This window comes from Cupressus sempervirens, chromosome 5, assembly GCF_028749045.1.
Source record: "Cupressus sempervirens isolate cs-2001-9-10 chromosome 5, ASM2874904v1, whole genome shotgun sequence".
Lineage (NCBI taxonomy): Eukaryota > Viridiplantae > Streptophyta > Pinopsida > Cupressales > Cupressaceae > Cupressus > Cupressus sempervirens.
In genome coordinates, this window is record NC_143122.1 from 1,005,439,518 (window position 1) to 1,005,462,991 (window position 23,474).

The 23,474-nt window shown below is 36.3% G+C and overlaps 1 protein-coding gene across 3 annotated transcripts in view; it reads right to left on the bottom strand.

Annotated features, from left to right (window-relative positions):
- The window catches only part of LOC149559324 (chitin elicitor receptor kinase 1-like), a 272,912-nt gene that overhangs the window by 122,191 nt on the left and 127,247 nt on the right, over positions 1 to 23,474 (bottom strand). For all 3 annotated transcript variants that reach the window (XM_089833256.1, XM_089833255.1, XM_089833254.1), the window contains one exon: positions 17,056 to 17,209. In XM_089833256.1, coding sequence (XP_089689382.1) covers positions 17,056 to 17,209 — 154 coding nt within the window. The remainder of the gene's footprint in view (positions 1 to 17,055; positions 17,210 to 23,474) is intronic.

Sequence of the window (23,474 nt, forward strand, 5' to 3'; positions counted from 1 at the left end):
CAACAAGACTTGAACGCGAGACAACTAAAATGAGTAAGCAAGGTTCAAGCTTTTGATTTTGACATTGAATATGTGAAAGGGAAGAACAATGTGGTTGCAAATGCCTTATCCCAAAAACCCCCCATCTACTCACTAAACTAGATTTCAACTGACTGGAAGGCACATCTATTAGTTGAATACTCCAAAAACACATATTCCTGTGAGCCAATGGATGGCCACACCCAGGATGATCGGTACTGAGTGGTGGATGACATCATCTACTATAAAAAATCGGATATTTTTGGTGCTAGAATCCAAATTGAAGCAGAAAATCTTGAAGGAAGTACATGACTCACCCCTGGCAGGACACTTGAATTTCCTCAAAACTTAGAAAAGTCTTCGAGAGAGGTTTTCATAGAAAGGACTTAAAGGGGATGTGTTATAGTATGTAAGAGAGTATACGGTCTACCAAAAGAACAAGTCCGGACATACTCTACCTGTCAAGCTGCTACAACCTCTACCAATTCCAAAACATAAGCAGGAAAGTATATTGATAGATTTCACAACAGGGCTTCCCAAGGTGAACGGAAAGGATTCTATTTTCGTGGTGGTTGACAGATTGACAAAGTATGCACATTTCTTCACCATCCCCTCCGACCTTCAGGCCACACAAGTTGTTGATCTATTTTTTAGAGAAATCTTTCGTCTGCACGGATTACCCCGAAACTGCTGTGAGGTTCCCACACCATCGCCCCAAAATTTTGGGGACCCCCTTTTCGTCCACCTTGGCAAATTTTTTGAAGTTGTCCAAAAAAATTTTGATTTGATTTTTGAAAACTTTGAGTCTTGTACACCTTCAGGCCAGAAGAGGGAGGGCTAGGTTTATTTTTGCCCAATTTCAACTTGATTTTCTAGAACGACCAATTTCATCATTAGGCCAAACAAAATCCAAAAAGCAACACTTGGCAGGATGAAATTGTAAATTTTGTACTTAGACAATTTGTTTGAAAATTTGGATGTAATTGTATAAATTTGAATAATTTTCAAAAAATGAAATTTTTGTTAGATTTGAGTTTTTTTTGGATATTTTTGAATTTTTTCGGTGAAAAAATTAATTTTGTGATGATGAAATCAAATTGCAAAATCGATTTGAATTGAATTACAAAAATTGGCATTAAATGGATTAAATTTGCCTTGAAATTTTAAGTCTTTAATGAAATTAATAATTTAATATTGAAAAAATGGCTTTTGGCTAGCCAAAATCCAATGTTAATGACATTAATTACTAAATCATCATTAATGGAAACATTTAACATCTCCAAGTCACTATTTACTTTATTTTTGCAATCTTGATCTAATTGGCAATTTAAAAAAGTAAATTTCAGCTTGGCAAAGTTAATTTTGGGCTAAAGCATTTAATTGGGGGCCAAATTTGGGTTCTAATTAATTAATTTGTTTTGCTCCTAGGGTCCCAGTCAACCAGCTAGGAGGGATAAGCAAGTGGGGTATAAGAAGAAGCTCTTTCCCCTTATGTCCCCATTCCTCACACCTCCTCTTTAGTGTTGGCAATTTTTGACTTGAAGCAGCTCTATGTGCTTTGGTGAATTCTCTTGGAAGAGCGAATTTTCATTGCTAGGCGATTTTGCTTGCAATTGTGAACATTTTTAGGCCTTGGCAATTTTTTTGTGGAAGGCAGATTTTTGCATTGTTGGGCGATTTTTCTCCTTCTATTAGGGCTGCAATTTATGCCCTAGGTGACTTGAGGGGGGCAGATCTAAAACTTTTCTTTGCTAGGCGATTTTTGCAAAGACTGATTTTTGCTAGGGAGCTGCGATTTCTGCCCTAATTTGGGCAATTTTATTTGGAGGTTATTGTGATCAAAGGCCTGATTTTTTTGGGGCAAGTGGTGGACAGTTTCAAGGGATTAAAATTCTGATTTTCCGGCTAGGGCATCAAGATTTGCAAGGGATTTGAAATTCTTAAGCCTGATCCTAAATTCTGAAAAGAAGACTCAGCTAATGGTAAAGGTAACTTCAAATCATTTAGAGTTGAAAAGGGTCCTTAGGTAGATTTCTCTCTTTCGTTCTTGTCTAGTTTTGTTTCCCTTGATTCTTCTTGCATTCATCATCCACCACTTCATCATCCCATCATAGGTTGAAGTTTGGAGATTGATAAGTGTAGAATTCATAATAGGACATTTGAAGAGGCAGAAATAAGCTAGACCACCCTAGGTATTAGAGAGGGAGATATAACTGCAGTCCATCCTAAGGCAAAGGCGAGGCAAAAATAAGTGGTAGTCCCACCCCTAGGTTGAAGATTGGAGATTGATAAGTGTAGTGATAGGACATTTGGCGAGGCAGAAATAAGTGTAGAATCCATCAATAGAAAGAAGATTGGAGATCAATAAGGGTAGTCCATATCACTTAGAATGAAGGGGCAGAAATAAGTGTTTAAGATGGTAGGTGTTAGTGCAAGCAAGAGCCCCAAGGGAACAAACACTAAGAAAGACAAAGAGGATATGATGCCCAAAACAACTTTCTTCTCAAAAATGAGGCGAATAACTGATACTAATGTCGATACAATAAATATGCTACAAATAAAAGAAAGAATAAAGGAAGGACAATCCCCCTTGGCAAAGAAGATATACAGGAGCGGAATTGTACACGTAGCAGTTTTTCCTCCCACATTGCCTTGTCCACAATTGGTTATGGAATGCGCATCCAGTTTTGATCTAATCAGTAAATTCATCATCTTTGATGAAGGGAAGAGAGTGTTGGCCAATATTGGCAGACAAGCAATCGAAAAAGCATTTAACATTCCCCAGTTCAAGAGCATGGCAATGGTGATGATGCATCAGGTAGCCAAATCATTTCAGGATAACCAGGAAGCTTATTTCACACATCTAAAACAAGATTGGCTACACGAGGGAAAGAAAGGCATAACCAGATCATCAAGGCTTACAAGGGCAGACTTCAAATCAGAATATGGAGATCTCATCATGCTTCTCAGCCGGATCATGGGCCTAGCTCAAGGTATGCAATTTGAAAATTGGATATCCTTCTTTATAGATGAAATTGAAAAAGGAAAAAGAAGATTTCATTGGGCTAGGATCATAAGCGAGAACCTAGAGTTGCAACTTAGAACCATACAAAACCAAAAGCAATTCTATACGGGATCCTATCTGTTTTACCTAATTGCTAGATTGTATAAAAGTCTAGGACCTAAGGCCTTAGGAGAAATTGGCAGTGGGTTGGGGCAATATTTGGTGCATGAATGCTATCCTTAGCTTCATTTGCACAACAACAAATATTACAAAATGTTTTGTGACGCCATTGCCATGAAGATAGTAAGGGTATTACAAAGGACACCTGCTAAGACTCTCACTAGAAGTAGAAGCAAAGATAAATAAGTATGGGAGTTGGTTTATCCAATTTCCGCAATTCACCTACATTAGAGTAGCAAGAAGCACAGTTTGTCCCAAGAGACTTCCAAGATACCCACCCAACAAGGTAGTTTTGATGGAATTGGCTAGGCAACTTGAAGATTATGATAGAATAATGAGACTCGAAGGTAAGACAGGCATTACTTTCTCATTCGGAATTGGCAATGATAGTTGCCCCAATCGGTTCGCCTTTGCAACAGCGGAGAAGGAATTGGAATGGTATCATCTAGGATGGTATAGAGCAAGGCAAGGATTCGATCCTAATGGTCTTATCAAGGTATCTCATGAAAATGCGTTTAAACATGTTCCCACTATAGAGGACTTTTGGGCCAATGTCAAGGATGACTTTCATGTGAGAAAGCTAGCTTTCTCAAGGTTGTTGGTGAGCATGATGAGAGATATCAAATGGAGAGGCCTTGATATTCCCGATCAAATGGGAAATGATGGAAATGTGTTGAGGGATGATTATAATACTGTAGAAGGAGTAGAGTTGAATCCAGTAGATTGGGATGATCATCAGGATCCTTCCTTGGAGGTAATTACAAGAGTAGTTGATTTGCATACCGAGTCATGGTATAATGAAAGATTAAGGAAGTTACAAAGGCAAAGGCTTCCCCTTACATATGAGAAGATGAAGCCAAAAGAAGGTCTAGCAGAATCAATCGGACAAAAAGGTGAAGGAAGTAGCCGGAAATAAGAAACAATTAGAGGCAAGAAGAGGGCTAAGGATGTTGAGAAAAACAAAGAACATTCGGAACCTCTAGCAAAGAGACAGCACGCAGCACCATCAAAGGAAAGTATAATTGAGGCTAGAGGTCAAGATGATAACACAAGTGAACGAAGGACCACGAGAAGACACTACAAGCAGCAAACAGCATGATGAAATCGGCTGAGCTCAAGATAAAGCATACACCTTGCCCTCCCATGGAGGAAGTCAACGAAAGGCTAGCTAGGTTCATTGCCTTAGCTAAAAGAATGAAAGAAAAGGGGAGATTTTTATTAGAAGATCATTTGATGTAAGCCCAAGTGGCAATTTCTCTTTCTTCTAGGGTAGGACAAGTGTTTAATTCTGATTGGCCACCATTTTGGTGCCTTCTCATTGGTTGCTACTTTTCCGCTTTTTTCATTGGTCCATTGGCAAGGTGGCATCTTCTCATTGGCCAATGGGGTGGCAACCCTAATTAGGATTTCTAGGATTCAATCTAGATCATCGATTTTGCCTCTTTATCTCTACCGTCGGTTGTACATTTTGGCCTCTATATAAGGCCATTTGCTCTCATTTGTAATGGTCAGAGAAAATTGTTGCAAAGATAAAGCCAAAATTCGCTATTTCTTTCTCATTGTTGTGACTTGCATGGTGATTAAGAGCCTTTGGTATTATTGCATGGTTTCTACTTCCACATAGTTAGAATAAAATTTCTTTTCAAATTGTTAAAGTGGATTGCATTTCAAGTTGTTAAGTGAAGAGTAAAGTAGATGAATAGTTGCATGGTAGCATTAGTAGATGTTTGATAAGGATCAATACTAGGCCACTAGCATCCTAGCGACTTGTTGGAAAGCCTTGTGTGGTAAACTAGTTTATTTTTCCTTTGAATCATTGCATCTATGGAGTTGGAGCTGCTGGTTAACTTTCATTAGATTTGATCCCAGTCCATTTGCTAGTCTTCCATTCATAGGAGTAGGAGTAGAATAGCAAGTAGTTTAGGAGTTCGAATTTTGAAGAGGAAAGCTAGAAAGGCGTAAGTCATAAGAACCACACCCTCCATCACCATCACTTTCCCCACCAACATCATCTAGCATTCACACCGAATCACCATCTCCATCATCCCACCAAAGTCCAAGACATCCTCAACAATTAGCGTAAGGCCGCCTATGTGATTACCAGCAAATCACATTGATATACTGAGTTAGTATCCACAGGTGTAAGGAACATTGGAGTTATTCTCGTGTCCCATTAGTATTAACTTTTCAAGAGAGGAATTGTGGGTTTGATACTCTGTATCAGGTACTCAATTGCTAATATGTTATGTGGTATAAAAACTGACATCAACAGAAACATCGTCAGTGATCGGGATGGGTGATTCATTAGTATCTTCTGGACAGAACTGGTTCGGATGATAGAGACAAAATTATCACCAAGTACTAGTTACTACCCGCAGACAAACGGACAAATGGAGATTGTGAACAAATGGCTCGAAGGTTACCTTCGGAACTACGCCTCGGCACAACAACGAGCATGGGTCAAATGGTTACATATAGGGGAATATTGCTACAATACCACGTACCACATGTCCATCGGAATGGCACCATTCAAAGCTTTGTACGGGTACGAACCCCTCTCCTTCATCAACAAAGTTCTAAGTGACAGTTGTGCACCGAGGGCGAGGGACTGGCTTCAGGAGGGACAGGACATATTGAGATGCTTGAAGGAAAACCTACAGCGGGCACAAAATAATTAGAAGATGTATGTCAATAGACACAAAATAGAGAGGAGTTTCGAAGTAGGGGATTTGGTCTATCTCCGACTCCAGCCATACCGACAATCTTCATTAAAGGAAAAGGGATAGGAAAAATTGAACCACGATTTTATGACCCCTATCATGTAGTTCGTCGTGTTGGTGAAGTCATGTACGAACTGGAACTTTCGGAGGGAAGCCGTATTCATAATGTTTTCCATGTTTCATGCCCAAAGAAGGTTGTAGAGCAGAACATCACGGTAGCCACAGACCTTCCACCGCTCAATGAAGAAGGAAAGCTCATATTGGAACCAGACGAGATCATCGAAGTACGTGAGAAGACTACAGAACTGCACGGTGAAGGAATATTTGGTGCATTGTAAACACTTGCCATTGGATGGATGATGCAACATGGGAAGGTGAGCACATTCTCCAACACCCGGCATCACATTTACTTGAGGAAAAGCAAAATTTAGGACGGGATGATTGTAATGTTCCCATTATAAAATAAATCATTCATCAAATTATTGTAATGGGCCAATTGATTTTATGTATCTCGGACCCATTCATATTTTTGTTTCTGTAGTTTGTGTTGCCATCGGCTATCTTTGTACACCCTCGGAAAGTTTTTCCCGACAGGTATTTAAGCATGACTTAGAGGTAGTCTTTAGATATGCAATTTGGATTACTTTCTCTGTACTATGAATTCCTGTTGGGATTCTCTGTTGTTCGCCATTTCGGAAGTGAAAGATCTTCCCTATTTGGCCATCTCGATTTCGGTGGGATTCAACCCTCACCCTATTCCGTTGCCTGTAATACTTCACTCAGATTTGGCGAATTGGAGCATCATCTTTCAGCAAATATATTTTTTTGAAGGAATTATCTATATTCAAGTCTCTATTATCGCATCTTGCTTCCATAGAAATCTTTGTGTTTGTGTTTGAACAAGAGTGTTGTCACCATGGGCTCAAATATCTGTTTGTACCACTTCCTTTCTCTCCCGAACTGCTTCTTCCTTGGTCGTACGGCCTTCCCCCTCCATCCACATTGCCGTACATTCTTCATGTCATCCATCAACACCAAGTACCGCCTGTCGTACAGACATCTAGCACCCACCGTACATCCTCCTCTTTCCCTCCACTGTACTCCTTCCCTACCACCGTATGGCTCTCATTAAGCCACCGTATGACCCTTTTCTTGCCCCATACGGTCTCTTGGTTATACAACGTATGGCCACCCAGTCTCTTCTACCGTACTTCCAATAACTCCCTCAACTTCACCATACTGTACCTCTCCATCTACTATCATACAATCCTCAATCTGCACCATACGGACTCATCCATACATTACCTACACCCTCCTCCACCGTAACAGACTTCATTCCAGAGCTCATACACAACCATTATCACCACACAATTTACTAATCGTGTTTTATACACTGCATCGGTAGCACGAGACATCACATACATATAGATAGATAAATAGATATATTAAACTTACCTACCTACGCCATGCCTTTAGTTGAGTCGTTGTCATTCATGATATGGTTCTTTAATTTTGACTCATTCACCACCTCTAGCACTAGATAACTGTTGAGGGTTGACAATTTCATGGCTCCACTTTTTCCAACCTCTCAAAGTCTATAGGGATCGAGTCATCATACTTTGAATTTTCTTAGCTTTATTTCATTGTGCCCATTATACTTCAACACTGTCCCAAGGTTAATCTCATATGTGAAATATGTTTTTCATGCCATAACTTTTGGTGTCGCATGACTACCTCTATCGCCCACTAAATCATCATCCTTCGTTTGTCAAGTTTATTCAAGGTATGCAGTTGCTCCCTCAAGCTTCCCATGTCACCCAACCAGTTCTCGATAGCTATAATGAGGCTTGGCACCATGAACTTTGCTAATACAATAGCTTCTTTACCTTACATCAATTGGAATGGTGTTTGGCCAGTCATCACCTTGTATGTCATACAGTAGGCCCATAGCACTGACAACAGCTTCTCACATCCTCCTTCTCAATGCAAATGATATGTATATCACCAAGACCAATATCTTATTGGTTGGTTTCTCTTGTCTGTTGGCTCTCAAATAATAAGGGCTTGACAAGGACTTGGGGAAACAGAAGAGGGAAGAACTAAGGGCATACTTCATAAGTTGTGTATTAATTTGTAACTCTAGACTCTAATGCTTAGTGATAATATTTTTCTACTTTTCAAATGTAGGTGACGGAGCCTTTGGTTAGAGTTCCCTGCATGGTATATGGGGGGATCAAACACCAATGGGGTATCTTTATGACGTCGTGGATAGAGCCAAAGAGGCTATTAAAAATTACTGTAAGGGGGGGCAACCTCAAAGTTGACCCCATGTGGGGCATTATTGACAAGAGGAGGAACAATCAACTCTAGCAATCTATTCATGTGGTGGGGTACTTCCTCAACCTCGTTTTTGCTTCTCTCCATCCTATGGGGATCCCAATGGAGAGGTCATGAAGGTCTTTATTGATTGCACGCAGAGGATGGTAACCAAGGTTGAGATGAGAGATCTCATTGTGGCCGAGAAGGAAGTGTAACAAAATGCAACGGATAAGCTATTCTCCTCAAATGTGGCAAGAACAGGAGGATACACTCAAACCTTAGGTACAATACATGAATTTTTAAAGTCTTTCACACAAATGTTAAGTAGATAAAAACTAAGTTACTAAAATATGTTTTCACCTTGCTTTTAACTCTTTAATTTTTATCTTGTAGATGATTGATGGCGAAATTGGGGTGATAATGTCCCAACCCTACAAAATATTGCCCTTCGCATCCTATGCCAACCTTGTAGCTCATCCAACTGTGAGCCAAATGAGAGCTTATTCAAGGCCATTCACATGAAGAAGAGGAACAAGTAGCACAGAGATGCCTCAATGTTCTCGTCTTTGTGCAACATAACCTTAAGTTGTACATAAGAAAGGGCACTAGCTGGTCCACTTGATCTAGATGACATGGATCCTTACTATGATGACATGTCATAGGAGCAGCCTCCATTGTTCACAGAGAATGAGGTCTAAGATTTGGAGAGGCAGGTTATGGAGGAGGGTGGATTCACAACAAGATTGGACGACATTTATGAGGAGGACAAGGGCACTAAGAGGGAGGAGGATACACATGTTGAGGAGTCATTGTTAGTGTTAGCATCATCATCCAAGATGGAGGTCGAGTCACAACCACAACCAGAGTTAGAGAAAACTTGTAGGGCTAGACCCCCTCCCATTCTAGTAGTTTTAAAAGAGCTACCAGGAAGGGGAAGACGAAAATGTGGATTGTTTTAATATTGTAATTGATACTTGTATCTGCTTATAGTTTTACAAAGACAATTTTCTATTTTTAGTTTACTTCAAAGTTCAGACTATCAAACTATGACTATGAGCCATCGACATTTCACACGAGGATGCAATTTTGTATCCTATTTGCATATATGTATGTATATATATATATCAACTTGTTTGGTTTTTTACTCATTAAATGCATCTCCTTAATAAATTTTGCCAAAAAAATACATTTCTAATTAAAAATTAAGCAGTTTTTGAAGTTCCTGATATTTTCCCGAGAAGTTCCTAACTTTTCTCCAATATCTTTTGGCAATAAGTTACCAAGAACAGTATTTCGAACTATGGTTGTTGGTATGGCTGGGAATGGATGTGTGGCACTTCCCAAATGCTAGAATTCACATAATTTGTAGAAAACAAATAAATTTCTGATCTCCACTAACCTGATAGAGAATTATCATAAACTTTTTTCACATCAATTTCCCAAAATCACCAGTTTCCTTTGAAACTTCACTTCACTTTGATGTTGAGTTGAAGGGAACATCAAGTTCATTCTCCTTCCAACAGGCTGCATTCTTGGCTGGAGTTGCCGCAAATTTACTGTCTACATCCCTGCAATGCAATTTCTTCAATATCCAAGCTTCAATAATAATCCAAAATGTTCTCCAATTGTCTTTAACATGCCTCAAACCCTAATTCGAATTTTGGTTAGGTTTGAAATTTTGGCAACATAAAACATGTTAAAATGTTGCTTTTTATTAAAAAAACTGTTAATGTATAGAGTAGTAAAGAGCTATTGATAACTTTATATATATATATATATATATATATATATATATATATATATATATATATATATATATATGTATTCTTGTATTCTTGTATATAATATATATATGTGTATTCTTGTATTCTTGTATATATATATATATATATGTATTCTTGTATTCTTGTATATATATATATATATATATATTATATATTCTTATATATATACATAGCAGGTATTTTATATATATATATATATATATATATATATATATATATATATATATATATATATATATATATATATATATATATATATATATATATATATATATATAATCTCTAATACACAAAATGTTAAATTAAGTTATCAATTAAAACCAAATCCTATATAATCAAGTCATATGTATTGAAGCAGCAGTGGTCAGTTTAAAACTATTCTAACATACGCTGATTAAGTCACACCGATAGATATGAGTCATGACTATCGGTCGTGACCCTTATAGAGACTGCCATATATATATTAACTCTCCCGCCCTGTTCTGAAATACAATGAACACAGATTTAATAGTCTTCAAGCGATTTCAGAGCAGGAGTTACTTATAATCAACAGTCAGAACATATTATATTGCAAAGAATCTTATATCAGTTTCAGTCCAAGATTATCTTGATCAGTTATCCTTTATAATTAAAGTCTTTCGTCTAATACTTTAACATGGTATCAGAGCAAGTTTAAAAGGAGGATCCTAATATCAAACTACAAATTATCCAGGTTATAGAAGCATCAGATATTAATAAAATGGTGAACGGTATGAGACTTGAAGACAGGCTAGAAGGTGATTTAGATTTTGCAGGCTGGAAACTACGTCTGAAACTTATACTTGAAGAACATGGTTTAAATAAGTTTATTGAGAAATCTAATCCATCACCTAAAGGAAATGATGAACTAGAAAAATGGGAGAGTGACAACAATAAAGCTATGAAAATTATCGTGGATGGTGTTAAAACTCATCTACTCCCTATAATCTCAGAACTAGACACTGCACATGAGATGTACAATGCTCTTGAAAATATGTTTGAGATAAACAATACTGTTTGGATCATTACATTAAAGGACAGAATGTCAAACATTAAAATGAATAAAGGAGAGTAAATTTCATCCTACTTTATGAGAATAACTGATCTTTGAAATCAACTTTCATCCATAGGACACATCTGTGATGGAAAGGAATTAACAATAATGGCTCTAAAAGGTCTTCCATCATCATGGGATACCTTCAGACAAGGGGTATGCCCTAGGTCAAAATTACCTAAATTTGAAAGACTTAAAGCTTACTGTATACAAGAAGAGTTTATGCAAGTAGCTCGAGGCCAAAATGTTTCCTCCTCAAACGAAGAATTACAAGTTCTCTCTACTCAAGTAAATAAGAAGAAAAGAAAATTCAAAGGAAGGAAAAAGCACACTGATTTCTCCAAAATGCAATGTTACAGGTGTGATAAATTTGGACATCCAGCATCTAGATGTCTTGATACAATTAAGTCAGAAGCTTCATTTGCTACCACTAAAAACTCTAAAGAAAATTCTGAACACAATACTTTCTATTCAGCACTCTCCAGTGAAGCCTCAAACAGATCAAGTACTTGGGTAATTGATAGCAGAGCCTCTCGACATATCACGTGTTTTAAAGGACAGTTAGACTCTCTACAAGAAGACTATGTTGATGAAGTAACCATTGGAGATGATACAAGCTACCTCGTAATGGGTATAGGAACATATACTATCCATCTGAAATCAGGGAATACAATTGAACTTACTAAGGTATTATATGTACCTGGCATAAAAAGAAACCTGCTCTCTATCTCTGCTCTTGAAGATGAAGGACTCAAAATTACATTTATGGAAGGAAAGGTTTTAGCTTGGCCTAAGAACTCTAACATAAAAAATGCGTACAAAATTGGCTCTAGACATGGATGTCTTTATCAGATTAACTCTCTCTCTCTCATTCAGCCCTAATTCATGATTCTTTCAAAGAAAATGAAATCTAGCACAAGAGACTAAGTCATCTTCAATTTCGAGGATTACCCTCCATAGGAAAAATGGTAACAGGTATACCTAAAATAAATCCTTACCATGAAGGAGCCTATAAAGGTTGTGCTCTAGGGAAGAATATCAAATCTACATTCCATAATAGTCAAACTAAATCCAAAGATATTCTAGAGCTTATATATTCAAACTTACGTGGCCATATGTCAATTCCATCTCTAGGAGGTTCTCTATACTACATCATATTTGTGGACGATTTCTCTAGGAAGACATGGATCTATTTTCTTAAAAGTAAAGAATCTGAGGAAATCCTGACCAAATTTAAAGAGTTTAAAGCGACTGTAGAAAACCTTTCTGGAAAGAAAATAAAAGTATTAAGAACAAACAATGGTAAAGAATACATTTCTGATATATTCATAAGTTATTGTAAAACTGTTGGGATCAAGAGGGAGTGTTCTATTCCTTATAATCCCCAACAAAATGGAATAGCTGAAAGAAAGAATAGATCTATAGTTCATTCTACTAAAGCAATGCTTCATGATCAAAATCTTGAAACCTTTCTTTGGGGTGAAGCTTCAAATACTATTATTTACCTTCAAAACAGGTGTCCCCACTCCTATCTTGAATTTAACACCCCTGAAAAGGTATTTACCGGAAAGAAACCTGATCTTAAAAACCTAAGAATTTGTTGTTATTCTGTCTATGTACATATTCCTAAAGAAAAGAGAACCAAACTAGAACCCTCAAGAAAGAAAGGAATCTTTGTAGGTTATAGTGAAACTTCAAAAGCATATTGCATCTATATCCCTAGACAAAGGAACATTGAACTAAGTCGAGATGTAATATTTGATGAAGATTTTGCCTACAAAAGATCTAAAAATGAATCAAATTCAGAAGAAACTCTAAAAATGAGAGGGAGTCTCTAATGGAGGAAGATAAATCTATTGAACCCATGGACATTACTCACACATCCGAGGAAAAGAAAAGACCTCTATGGGCCAGAAAGCTAATTGAAGAAAACAATTCCATTCCTTCAGATTTCATTAGGGAGAGGAAACGCCCTAATATATACTCAAGTTACATTGCATTAATAAGTGAAATCTCCAAATCTGAACCATCTAATGTAAAAGAAGCTATAAAACACCAACATTGGAAAGATGGCATGACAGAAGAATATAACTCCATACTTAAAAATGATGTTTGGGATATTGTTCCTAGACCCAAAAATAAATCAGTTGTCTCCTCAAAATGGCTATTTAAAATTAAACATGCTGCAGATGGAAGCATTGACAAGTACAAAGCAAGGTTTGTGGCTAGAGGATTTTCTCAAAAGGAAGGAATAGACTATGAAGAAACTTTTGCACCAGTAGCCAGATATACATCAGTCAGAACTGTTTGAGCCATTGCTGCATCCAAGGGATGGAAGGTTCATCAAATGGATGTAAAGACTACATTCTTGAATGGTATTATTGAAGAGGAAGTTTATCTTGAACAACCAGAAGGTTTTGAAGTACACAATAAACAATCACATGTATGCAAATTGAAAAAGGCATTGTATGGACTGAAACAAGCTCCCCGAGCTTGGTACGAACGGATAGATCAGCATCTAACCAAAATTGACTTCTCTAAAAATATTGCAGATCCAAATTTATATTACAAAGTAATACAGGGGGATATGTTAATCATGGTGTTATATGTTGATGATCTTTTGATTACAGGAGAAGATCATCTAATTGAAAAATGTAAATGAGATCACATATATGAATTTGAAATGAAAGATCTAAGAATCCTACACTACTTCTTGGGACTAGAAGTATGGCAGCATTCTAAGGGAATCTTCCTAAATCAAGGCAAGTACACTCTGGATCTACTTAACAAATTTGGCATGTTGGATAGCAAGGCTATGAAAACTCCTATGGAAACAAACCTCCTAAAACTAAAAGAAACAACTGAAGATTCTGAAAGTGTTGATCCTACTCTATATCAACAGATAATTGGTTCTTTAATATATTTGGTGAACACAAGAACTAACATTTGTTATGCTGTAAATGTTCTCAACCAGTTCATGTGCAAACCTAAACAAACTCATTTAGTAGCAGCAAAACACATTCTCAGGTATTTCAGTGGTACTATTGGATATGGTCTTGAATACACTAAAACTGAATTAATTTTAAAGGGATATACAGATTCAGATTGGGCAGGAAATTCAGAAAATTGTAAGAGCACTTCAGGATGTTGTTTTACATTGGGCTCAGCAATGATATCTTGGTTTAGTCGTAAACAATCTTCAGTAGCACAGAGTTCTACAGAAGCTGAGTACATAGCTGCATCTATGGGAGCAAGAGAAGTTGTATGGTTGAGGAAACTTCTATTTGGATTATTTGGAAAACCACTTCCACCTACTACTATTTATTGTGATGATCAGAGATGCATAAAGCTATCTCTTAATCCTGTGTCTCACAACAGATCAAAGCACATCGAGATACCTTACCACTATGTTTGAGACATGGTTGAGAAGAATGTAATCAAGCTGGAATATGTTAGTAGAGAGGATCAAATTGCAGACACTCTTACCAAACCACTTGCTAAAACAAAAGTGGAACATTTTCGCAAAGAACTTGGTATGATTGTAAAATCTGAGGACATGTCTCAGAGAAATTGATTATTGTACAATTTTTATATTATAAATAAAACCTGTGTTAATCTTTAAGAAGTGACGACTTCACAAGGATTTCACTTGTATCAAGAGAAGTTGTTGTAAAGTGACGTCCTTACAATAACTTGTAGCATGATTCATTTTTTGTGGAAGTGTTTCATGTAAGGGCTTTATCTTGTAAATCAACAACTAGGCAGTTGATATCATTAATTTGATTATCTACAAGTTGTTTGTATAGATATATTCTCAGTAAATGGTGTATATCTTGCCCTGATATTTTGATAGGCCATTACCACATTGAGTATTTGGTGATCATCATTAAGTTGATGTTTCTGATAGGCCATTGCTCCTGAGAGATTGGTGAATATCATGAAAAGTGATATCTAGACAGGCCAACTCTTAAATGTCACAATGTTTTTAACATTGAACAAAAGAAGTCTTCTGATCAAAGACCTCTTGAGTGTTTTTTTTTTTTATTTTACTAATCTAAGAGGGAGTGTTAATGTAAAGATTAGTAAAGAGCTATTGATAACTTATATTTAATATTTAATGTATATATATGTATTCTTGTATATATATATTTAATATATATTCTTATATATATACATAGTAGGTATTATATATATATATATAATTTCTAATACACAAAATGTTAAATTAAGTTATCAATTAAAACCAAATCCTATATAATCCAAGTCATATGTATTGAAGCCGCAGTGGTCGGCTTAAAAGTATTCTAACATACGCTGATTAAGTCATGCCGATAGACGTGACTCAAATATGAGTCACGACTATCGGTCGTGACCCTTATAGAGACTTTCGTATATATATTAACTCTCTCGCCCTGTTCTAAAATACAACGAACACAGATTTAATACAATCTTCAAGAGATTTCAGAGCAGGAGTTACTTATAATCAACATTCAAAACATATTATATTGCAAAGAATCTTATATCAGTTTCAATCCAAGATTATCTTGATCAGTTATCCTTTATAATTAAAGTCTTTAGTCTGATACTTCAACAAAAACAACTTGCCCCAAGTGGATTGACCCATTGAGGGTCTAATTCCTCAATCAAAGTGGCCATATTAATAACTTCTAGGAAAATGAGCCAAGGGGCCACTTGTTATAAAATAAAGTGATTATACTATTTCACTTTATTATTATTTAATTGACCAGACTTGGAAATACTTTAATATTTCATATATTCATCAAATCACCAAATGAGCTCAAAATTGGAAACTAACTAAAACCACTTTACCTTAGATCGAACCAACTAGTAGTCCTCCCCTAAAATCTAGGGATGCTCCTAAAAAGCAGGAAACTAAATTTGTCACTCTGAAATTGAGCCCAACTCTCTTCAACATTGTGCATCTCTAGGACATCAGCCTGTGAACTCGGACCTAAAAGTTAGAACCACCTCAAAAATAGGAAATGTGTCAAACGCCTCCAAATTGTCCCTAATAGTCTACAGATACTTCTTGGACAACACCAAGTTAATCTCTAAAAAATAGGGCCCCCTCCTAAATTTTAGGAACTTATCATTAACTTCTCTAAATTTCCTAAAAGATCGTGTCTAAATCTATATGCCCTATATGAGTCCCCTGCACACTCTATTGGCCTGCAAAGACTCTAGAAGTAGGCCAACCCTAAATAACTGCTTGTCATCCTAGAAAGGGGACATTACATCATCAATTGATCATTGAAATCATTATCTTCATACAAGTATTGTTGAATAATCTAATCCTTGCTTATAATTGATTTGAAACTGCCATCCTCCACATTTGTTTTGAGTGCAAGTTTAATAGTGAGAAGACCTTGCAGATGAACTTCAAAGAAAATAGTCCTAAATCTCACAATATGGAACAGGGGGCATTGCAAAGCCCCAGGGTTGTCTCATTTGATCACACAATCCATACACATTGTTTAGCATATAAGCTTCCTTGTTCAAGAGAGCATTGGAAATATGGCATTCCATTTGGAATACTAGGTGTTTGATTCACATAATGAGGTGGTCATAAAACTCACATCAACACTACCCAATCACATGAGGTTAGCTATATAAGAAATGACCACTATTACAAATTAGTCATTGAAGGAATTAATCAAATATTAGATTCTATTTGTGGTTAATGCCAAAAACTAACATCCAAAAATGAATATTATGCTATCAATTAAATATGTAACTTTAATCCCACAATAATGGACTGGAATTTTCAAAAAAAATCAGTTTTCATTTCTCACAAGATTAAAAAAGTTCACATATAGTATTTTGCATCCAGTTGTAAGTGAAAGGAGGAATTAAAATATTTTGTGTGATAAATTTATAAATAAAAGTTTACTTGATGTTGTAAAAATAATTAAGAGGTGGTAAGAGTAAGGTTTTTACCCATGTGACAAGCCCTATCTGTTCGTTCTGTTCAGATGAGTTAGGCAAACTACAATGACGGATTATAGCTTCTCTGGCAGAAATAATTTCAAACAGGACAACTCCAAATGAATAAACATCAACTTTGGGTGACACATCTCCAAAACGAGCATATCTGTAAAAGAATGTGTAAATTCAAAAGCATATTGAAATAATATTTTAGAACACACCAAGTAGTGTCTAGAAATGCATAATATATCCTTGACAAAACCATTCATATAAAAGCATAACAAAGAGCATTGCACATTGAATTTTGAAAAACTACAACACAACAAAAAACATCAATCAATGTTTTGCAATGTAGTTAAATATGTGTGTGCATATAAATAAATCTGGATAAGATTGTAAATGCTGATTAAATTTATATCAGATTTGATCTATATATGTCTTTCTACTTTTCAAAATATGATTCTAACTGTCACATATCTTTCTTGCATATTATAATCAGGGTATTGATCTTGATATAAGTTGAAGATGATACCTAATCAATATTGAGCAATATTAATTGAGAAGGTCTGAATTCTCTTGAGTGATGTTTGATCTATATGAGCAGAACGTTAATAGATTTCGATGAGTGCTCTATAAATCGATCAACTTTGATTATAAATATAATTTGAAGTGGCATGTCTATGAATAGAGATGCCTCTTCCTCCACATGAGTGGAGACAAGTCTATTCATTGATGTTTCTCCTCACTAACTATTTGTTATATCTACCAATTCAATTAGGCAGTCACAAACTTTAATCAAACCAATTCAAGATCAGCAATATGAATAGATTTGGATCTGTTCATAAATTAGCAATATTTCCTCAATGATCAATTTGCAATTGATACTTCTGATCTATAATATAGAGCGTATGAATAGAGGTTAGAAACTCATCCTTCTATCCCAAATTGGTCTCTTTTTGTTGCTGTTATTAGGATTCTCTTCTTGATACTCCCTCTTAATCCCGGGAGTAGTTTGGTTATCAGTTAGGGTTTCTTTGGGATACTTCATCTGAAACTTAGGAGTAGGTGCCTCCTCCATCTCCTTAGGTGAATTCTAAAATCTCATTACAGCTCTTTTCCCTCTTAAAGGTGATGTCCTCCTCAAAGATAAAATCTCTACTTAGTTCTATTTGTCTCCGTCCACGGATGTATACTTTGTAGGCTTTTCAAGTTTCACTATAAACTATAAAAATTCCTTTCCTTCCAGAAGGCTCTAGTTTCAACCTCTTCTCTTTAGGAAGATAGATGTAAACAAGCCAACCAAATATTTGTATGTGACTTATGTCAAGTTTTACACTAGTAAAATCCTCTTGAGGAGTTTTGTTATTAAGGTGTGAATGGGGACATGTGTTTTGAACGAAAACCACTATTCTAGATGCTTCTTCCCAAAGTGAGGTTTCTAAGTTTTGGTTATACAATATTTCTCTGACAACCTCTACAATAGTTCTATTTTTCCTCTGAGAAACACCTTTTGTTGTGAATTATAAGGTACAATAAACTCCCTCCTAATCCTGACATTAACACAAATACCCTTAGAAGTTTCTAAGGTATATTCCTTCCCATTACCTGTTCTAAGTATTTTATTTTTCTTTCCAGTAAGAGCTTTCTTTCAGGGCTTTGAACTCCTTGAACCTTTCAAGGATTTCTTCCAACTCTTTACACTTACGGAAATATATCCAAGTCTTTTAGAGAAGTCATCCACAAAAATTACATAATATAGGAATCCTACCATGGAGGGTACATACATAGGTCAACATAAGTCAGAGTGGACTAGTTCTAGCACACTTTGGTTCTCCTCAAAACTATTTTGGAAAGTCCCCTTAGTATTTTTCCTTATGGCGCACCCTTTGCAAGCTCTAGTATGAGTTTGATGTAGTTTGGGTAATCCCATTACCAACTTTTCCATTGAAATTAGGGTACAAAGGTGAATATGTCCTAATCTTCAATGCCAGATCTCATTTGAGTCAAAAGTCTCGTAGATGAGGGCTTGACTTGACTCAGTGCAAAGCTTGTATAGAGATCCTTGTCTTCTACCTATGCTTTGAGCTTTCTTTATGGTGGAGTTCTTTGGCCATGCCAAAACTTTCCCATCCATAAAGCTAACCCTATAACTGTTGTCTTCACAGTCAGATATGGATACTAAATTATCTTAGTTCTTGGTACAAATAGTACCCGAGTGAGTTGAATAGAGAATCATGATTTCAATTTTAAGTTGCAAGTTCCAACCCCTTTTACTGGATCTGCAAAATCATCCCCAATGGTTACTTCTTCATCAGTTTCTTCTACCATAGTATCTAGGTGTTCTCTAGATCCTGTGATGTGTCTCGATGAGCCACTTCTTCATTAGTTTCTTTGTTATGTTATGACATTTGATTGCATAGTGTCCATATTGATCATATCGGAAACATTGAATTCGGGAAACATCTTTCCTCTGCTTGAATGAACTTTTTCCATGAAAATTTCTCTTTCTTTTGAAATTCTTCTTCTCATTTTTCTTATGAGAATTTGTGTTTAAAACACGAATATCCTCATCTATAGGTTTTTGTTTGTTTCCTATTGTCATCTCTCTTGTTTCTTCTTGTAGACACTCAGATCTCAATCAATCAAATTTTGGGAGTTTTGATCTTGCAGTTATTTCATGAACAAATGAATCTCATGAATTAGGTAGGCCACCTAAAGCTATTAGTGTTTACTCTTTGCTATCAATTTCATACCCAACTGTTGATAGTTGATCCCTTAACTCAATGATTCTCATGAAGTGTGCATTGATGGACTCTCCTTTGTTCATGCCTGTATGATTGATTTGCCTCTTTAGAGCAAGAGTTTTACTGGTGTTATTTATTTCAAATGTGCTTTCAAGGGATTTGAACATAAGGTATGCAGTCTCCTATTTTACCAATATATGTAAAATATGATCCCCAATTACATCTATAACTTTCATCGCTTTTCATTGTTCTCAATCCATTGAGTTTTCTCCATGTCATTCTTAAGTATTGTCTTCTTTTCTTTCACAAATGAATCTAATTTATTCTCTTTTAGTATCATCACAATTTTGAGCTTACATGAGGTGAAGTTGTTTGCACCTTCAAGATGATCCTCAAATCTGATTACACTTGACATTATGAAGAATGAAATGACTGTAATATCAAGAGAGAGTAACCCAATATCTCAAATATAATCGGATCTTCCTTAGCAAGGCCCTGATACTATGTAAATGCTGATGAAATTTATATCAGATTTGATCTATATATGTCTTTCTGGTTTTCAAATATGATTTTATCACAGATCTTTCTTGCAGATTATATATAACCAGGGTATTGATCTTGATATAAGTTGAAGATGATACCTAATCGATATTGAGAAATACTGATTATGAGGAGGTCTGAATTATCTTGAGTGATGTTCGCTTTATACAAGCAGATCATTAATATATTTTGATGATTGCTCTACAAATCGATCAAGTTTGATTATAAATATATTTTTAAGTGGCACGTCTATGAATAGACATGCATCCACGAGTGGAGACATGTCTATTCTTTGACATGTCTCCTCACTCTAACTATTTGTTATATCTGCCAATTCAATTAGGCAGTAACAACATATAAGATCGGCGAAATGAATAAATTTGAATCTGTTCATAAATTAGCAATATTTCCACAATGATCAATTTGCAATTGATATTTCTAATCTGTAATTTAAATCGTATGGAATTGTAATGTTCCGCATCTTCTAGACCCTCAATGGAGTTCTTAGCTTTTCATTCTCCAAAGACTAAGTGGAGAAATAAGGAGAAATTAATTGAATTAAAGTCAATAAATAAATAAATCTAAAGGTGACTTTATATTTAATTAATTTAATTTTCTAGAAGCACAACTAATTATTGTATTTAAAAGGGGAAAGCTTCTACAGAGTGCATTTTCTAGAAGTAAAACTAATTATTGTATTGGAAAGGGGGAAACTTCTAGAGAGTGCAATTAAATAATATTTTATTTCCTTTTAGAAGGGTGAAGGAAAAGAATAAATAGAGGCAAGAGCTTCATTATTAGGCATCCAATTATTGTCAATTGCATTTGATATAAACTTGGGAGAAGAAACTAAGGGTTTTTTATTTCAGTTAGCCATTGGAAAGCATCAATTCTTCAGTGTTGCAACCACTTGAGGTGGTAAAATATCCACTGAATTTGGCATTCAGGAGACTTTCATTCTAGAGTTCTATTTGTGCTTAAATTGGAGAATATATTTATTGTTGGCTATTACAATGCCGTGAATAGTGATGTGAACAGTGACGTCAACAGTACCTGCACTATAGTACTTTGCTTGATTATGATTGCAATTTCATCTCCTTCATTGGACGATTTGTATATCAAGTTCTACAATCAATTTGCATCATTTAAATTGTTCATTTGGCATTATAAAAGTGGCTGTCATAAGTAGCTGTAGATGCACATTTTATCAGATTTATAATGTCATTTCTACTAAGTTTTTTTGGGGGTTGCAAAGCCAAGAGCTTTGGAATATTATGAAGCATTGAATTAGAAAATATCTCACTGTGATAAGTTACAGGTCTATATATTTGATATAATGTGCATATTTATATCTTTCATGATTGACATAATAGTATGCATGCCAATGTTTGACAAAATATCAATTGGTTGTAAGTTATAACCAGTTGGGGTTATTACAGTGGTATCAGAGCAGTTTCTTGCCATCCTATGAAGTAGAAAATTTATATTATTGTCAGATTTGTTGTTGCATGTGGAGTGACCAGCACTGCATTTTCTAGCCATGGACAAACATAGAAGGACAGGCAGTTTTAGAAGTCAATGGAGTAATGACGAAGTTAGCATGAAGATGAATGTTTTGCAAGAGAGTATGGAGAGACTTAAGCTTCATCTCTAGAGATTAACGGAGAGCTTGTCGAATCCAGAGACAATTGAAAGGGCTGCGAGGTATATGGTTTCCACCTTTAGAAGGCCTACATTGAGGTTGCCAAGAAGGAAGCTTGAGTTTTCCCCAACAGGATTCCCTGATGTAGATGTAACTATATTTAGTACGACACCTACTAGTCCTATTTGCAATGTTGACGATGGACTTAGCGGCACCGAACTTCAACAAGTTAAGGTTCCTCGAGTTGTTGTTACAGTTAGTGTAGAGACAGTTGATGTAATTATTACCACTAATACTTTTGGCTCTTTTGAGGACAGGATTACTATTGGAGATTTGTATGTGAGATCTCATGGTGTTGCTACAGTGTAGGAGGAAATTGCTTCCTCAGGTGGGATAGAGGCACATATAGAGTCACTCAGCTGTAAAATTGGTGATGTGGGTGCTTCAACGGAGTCAGTAGATGTGGGATTATGCTCTAGTATTACTGATTCGCAGCCTGGCATTGAGTCATGTGTGCAAAGTCGGGAGTCCACAGCTGAGGCATTATCAGGAGATGTCGATGCAGATAGTATGGACACATCGAATGATGCTATGAAATGCACTAGGCATGACACCCCCTGTCAGATATTGGGTGACGACTTTGAGGAGGTTTTGGATGAGTCCCAAGATCAATGCTTACAGGATCTTACTATTGAGGTGGAAGTTGAGACATGCGAGGAAATCGATACAAGTGCTTCCATTTCTTCCAATGAGGAGTTGGTTGAGGTACATGACAGTTGCATGTCAAATGCAGAATTGTGCAAGGAAGATAGAGCCCGTATGAGAGATCTTGTGGTGGAGAATTCTAATCCAGTTCCTATCTCAATGCAGTTAGTGAGACAAAGAGCTTGCATAGGAGTCAGGGATTACAAAGGCATCATGTGACTCGTCAAGTGAAGGTGAGTGATAGTAACATTTCTTTAGCTCTTGAGCATTATGATATTGTCCATCAGATGTTAGCTACATCTGGTTGGGGTGCTCCTATTTTTGATGAGCATGGTAATAGTACTCTTTCTCTAGCAAAGGTTCATGCGCTTCGAGAGGCTATTAGGATCTTGAAGCATAGTTACTCTCCATTAGTTGTTGATAGGGATTACCTTCTGGAGTGGGGTAGCACCTTCTATGAGATGTTGTTAGGGAAAGAGGAGGAGGTGGCTGAGCTCACCCAGGAGCTTGAGGTGATTGTGGATTCTCTTGAGTATACTCAGTTGGCTCTTCAATAGTCACAATCACAGTTGGATAAGGTTACCATGGAGTTAGAACAGGGTATAGTGGACACAGCCATAGACCCTATTCAGTTACATATTGTGGTTGGTGGTGAGTTTTCTTCTACGGTTGAGAATGAGGGACGCGATGATTTGGCAAACACATTCGTCTAGAACACGAGTGTAGTATGTACAAAGGAGGTGAGAGCATCAGTGGAGACAGGTTCTCATGGTGATCTACTTCCTTCTATTGGAAGTGAA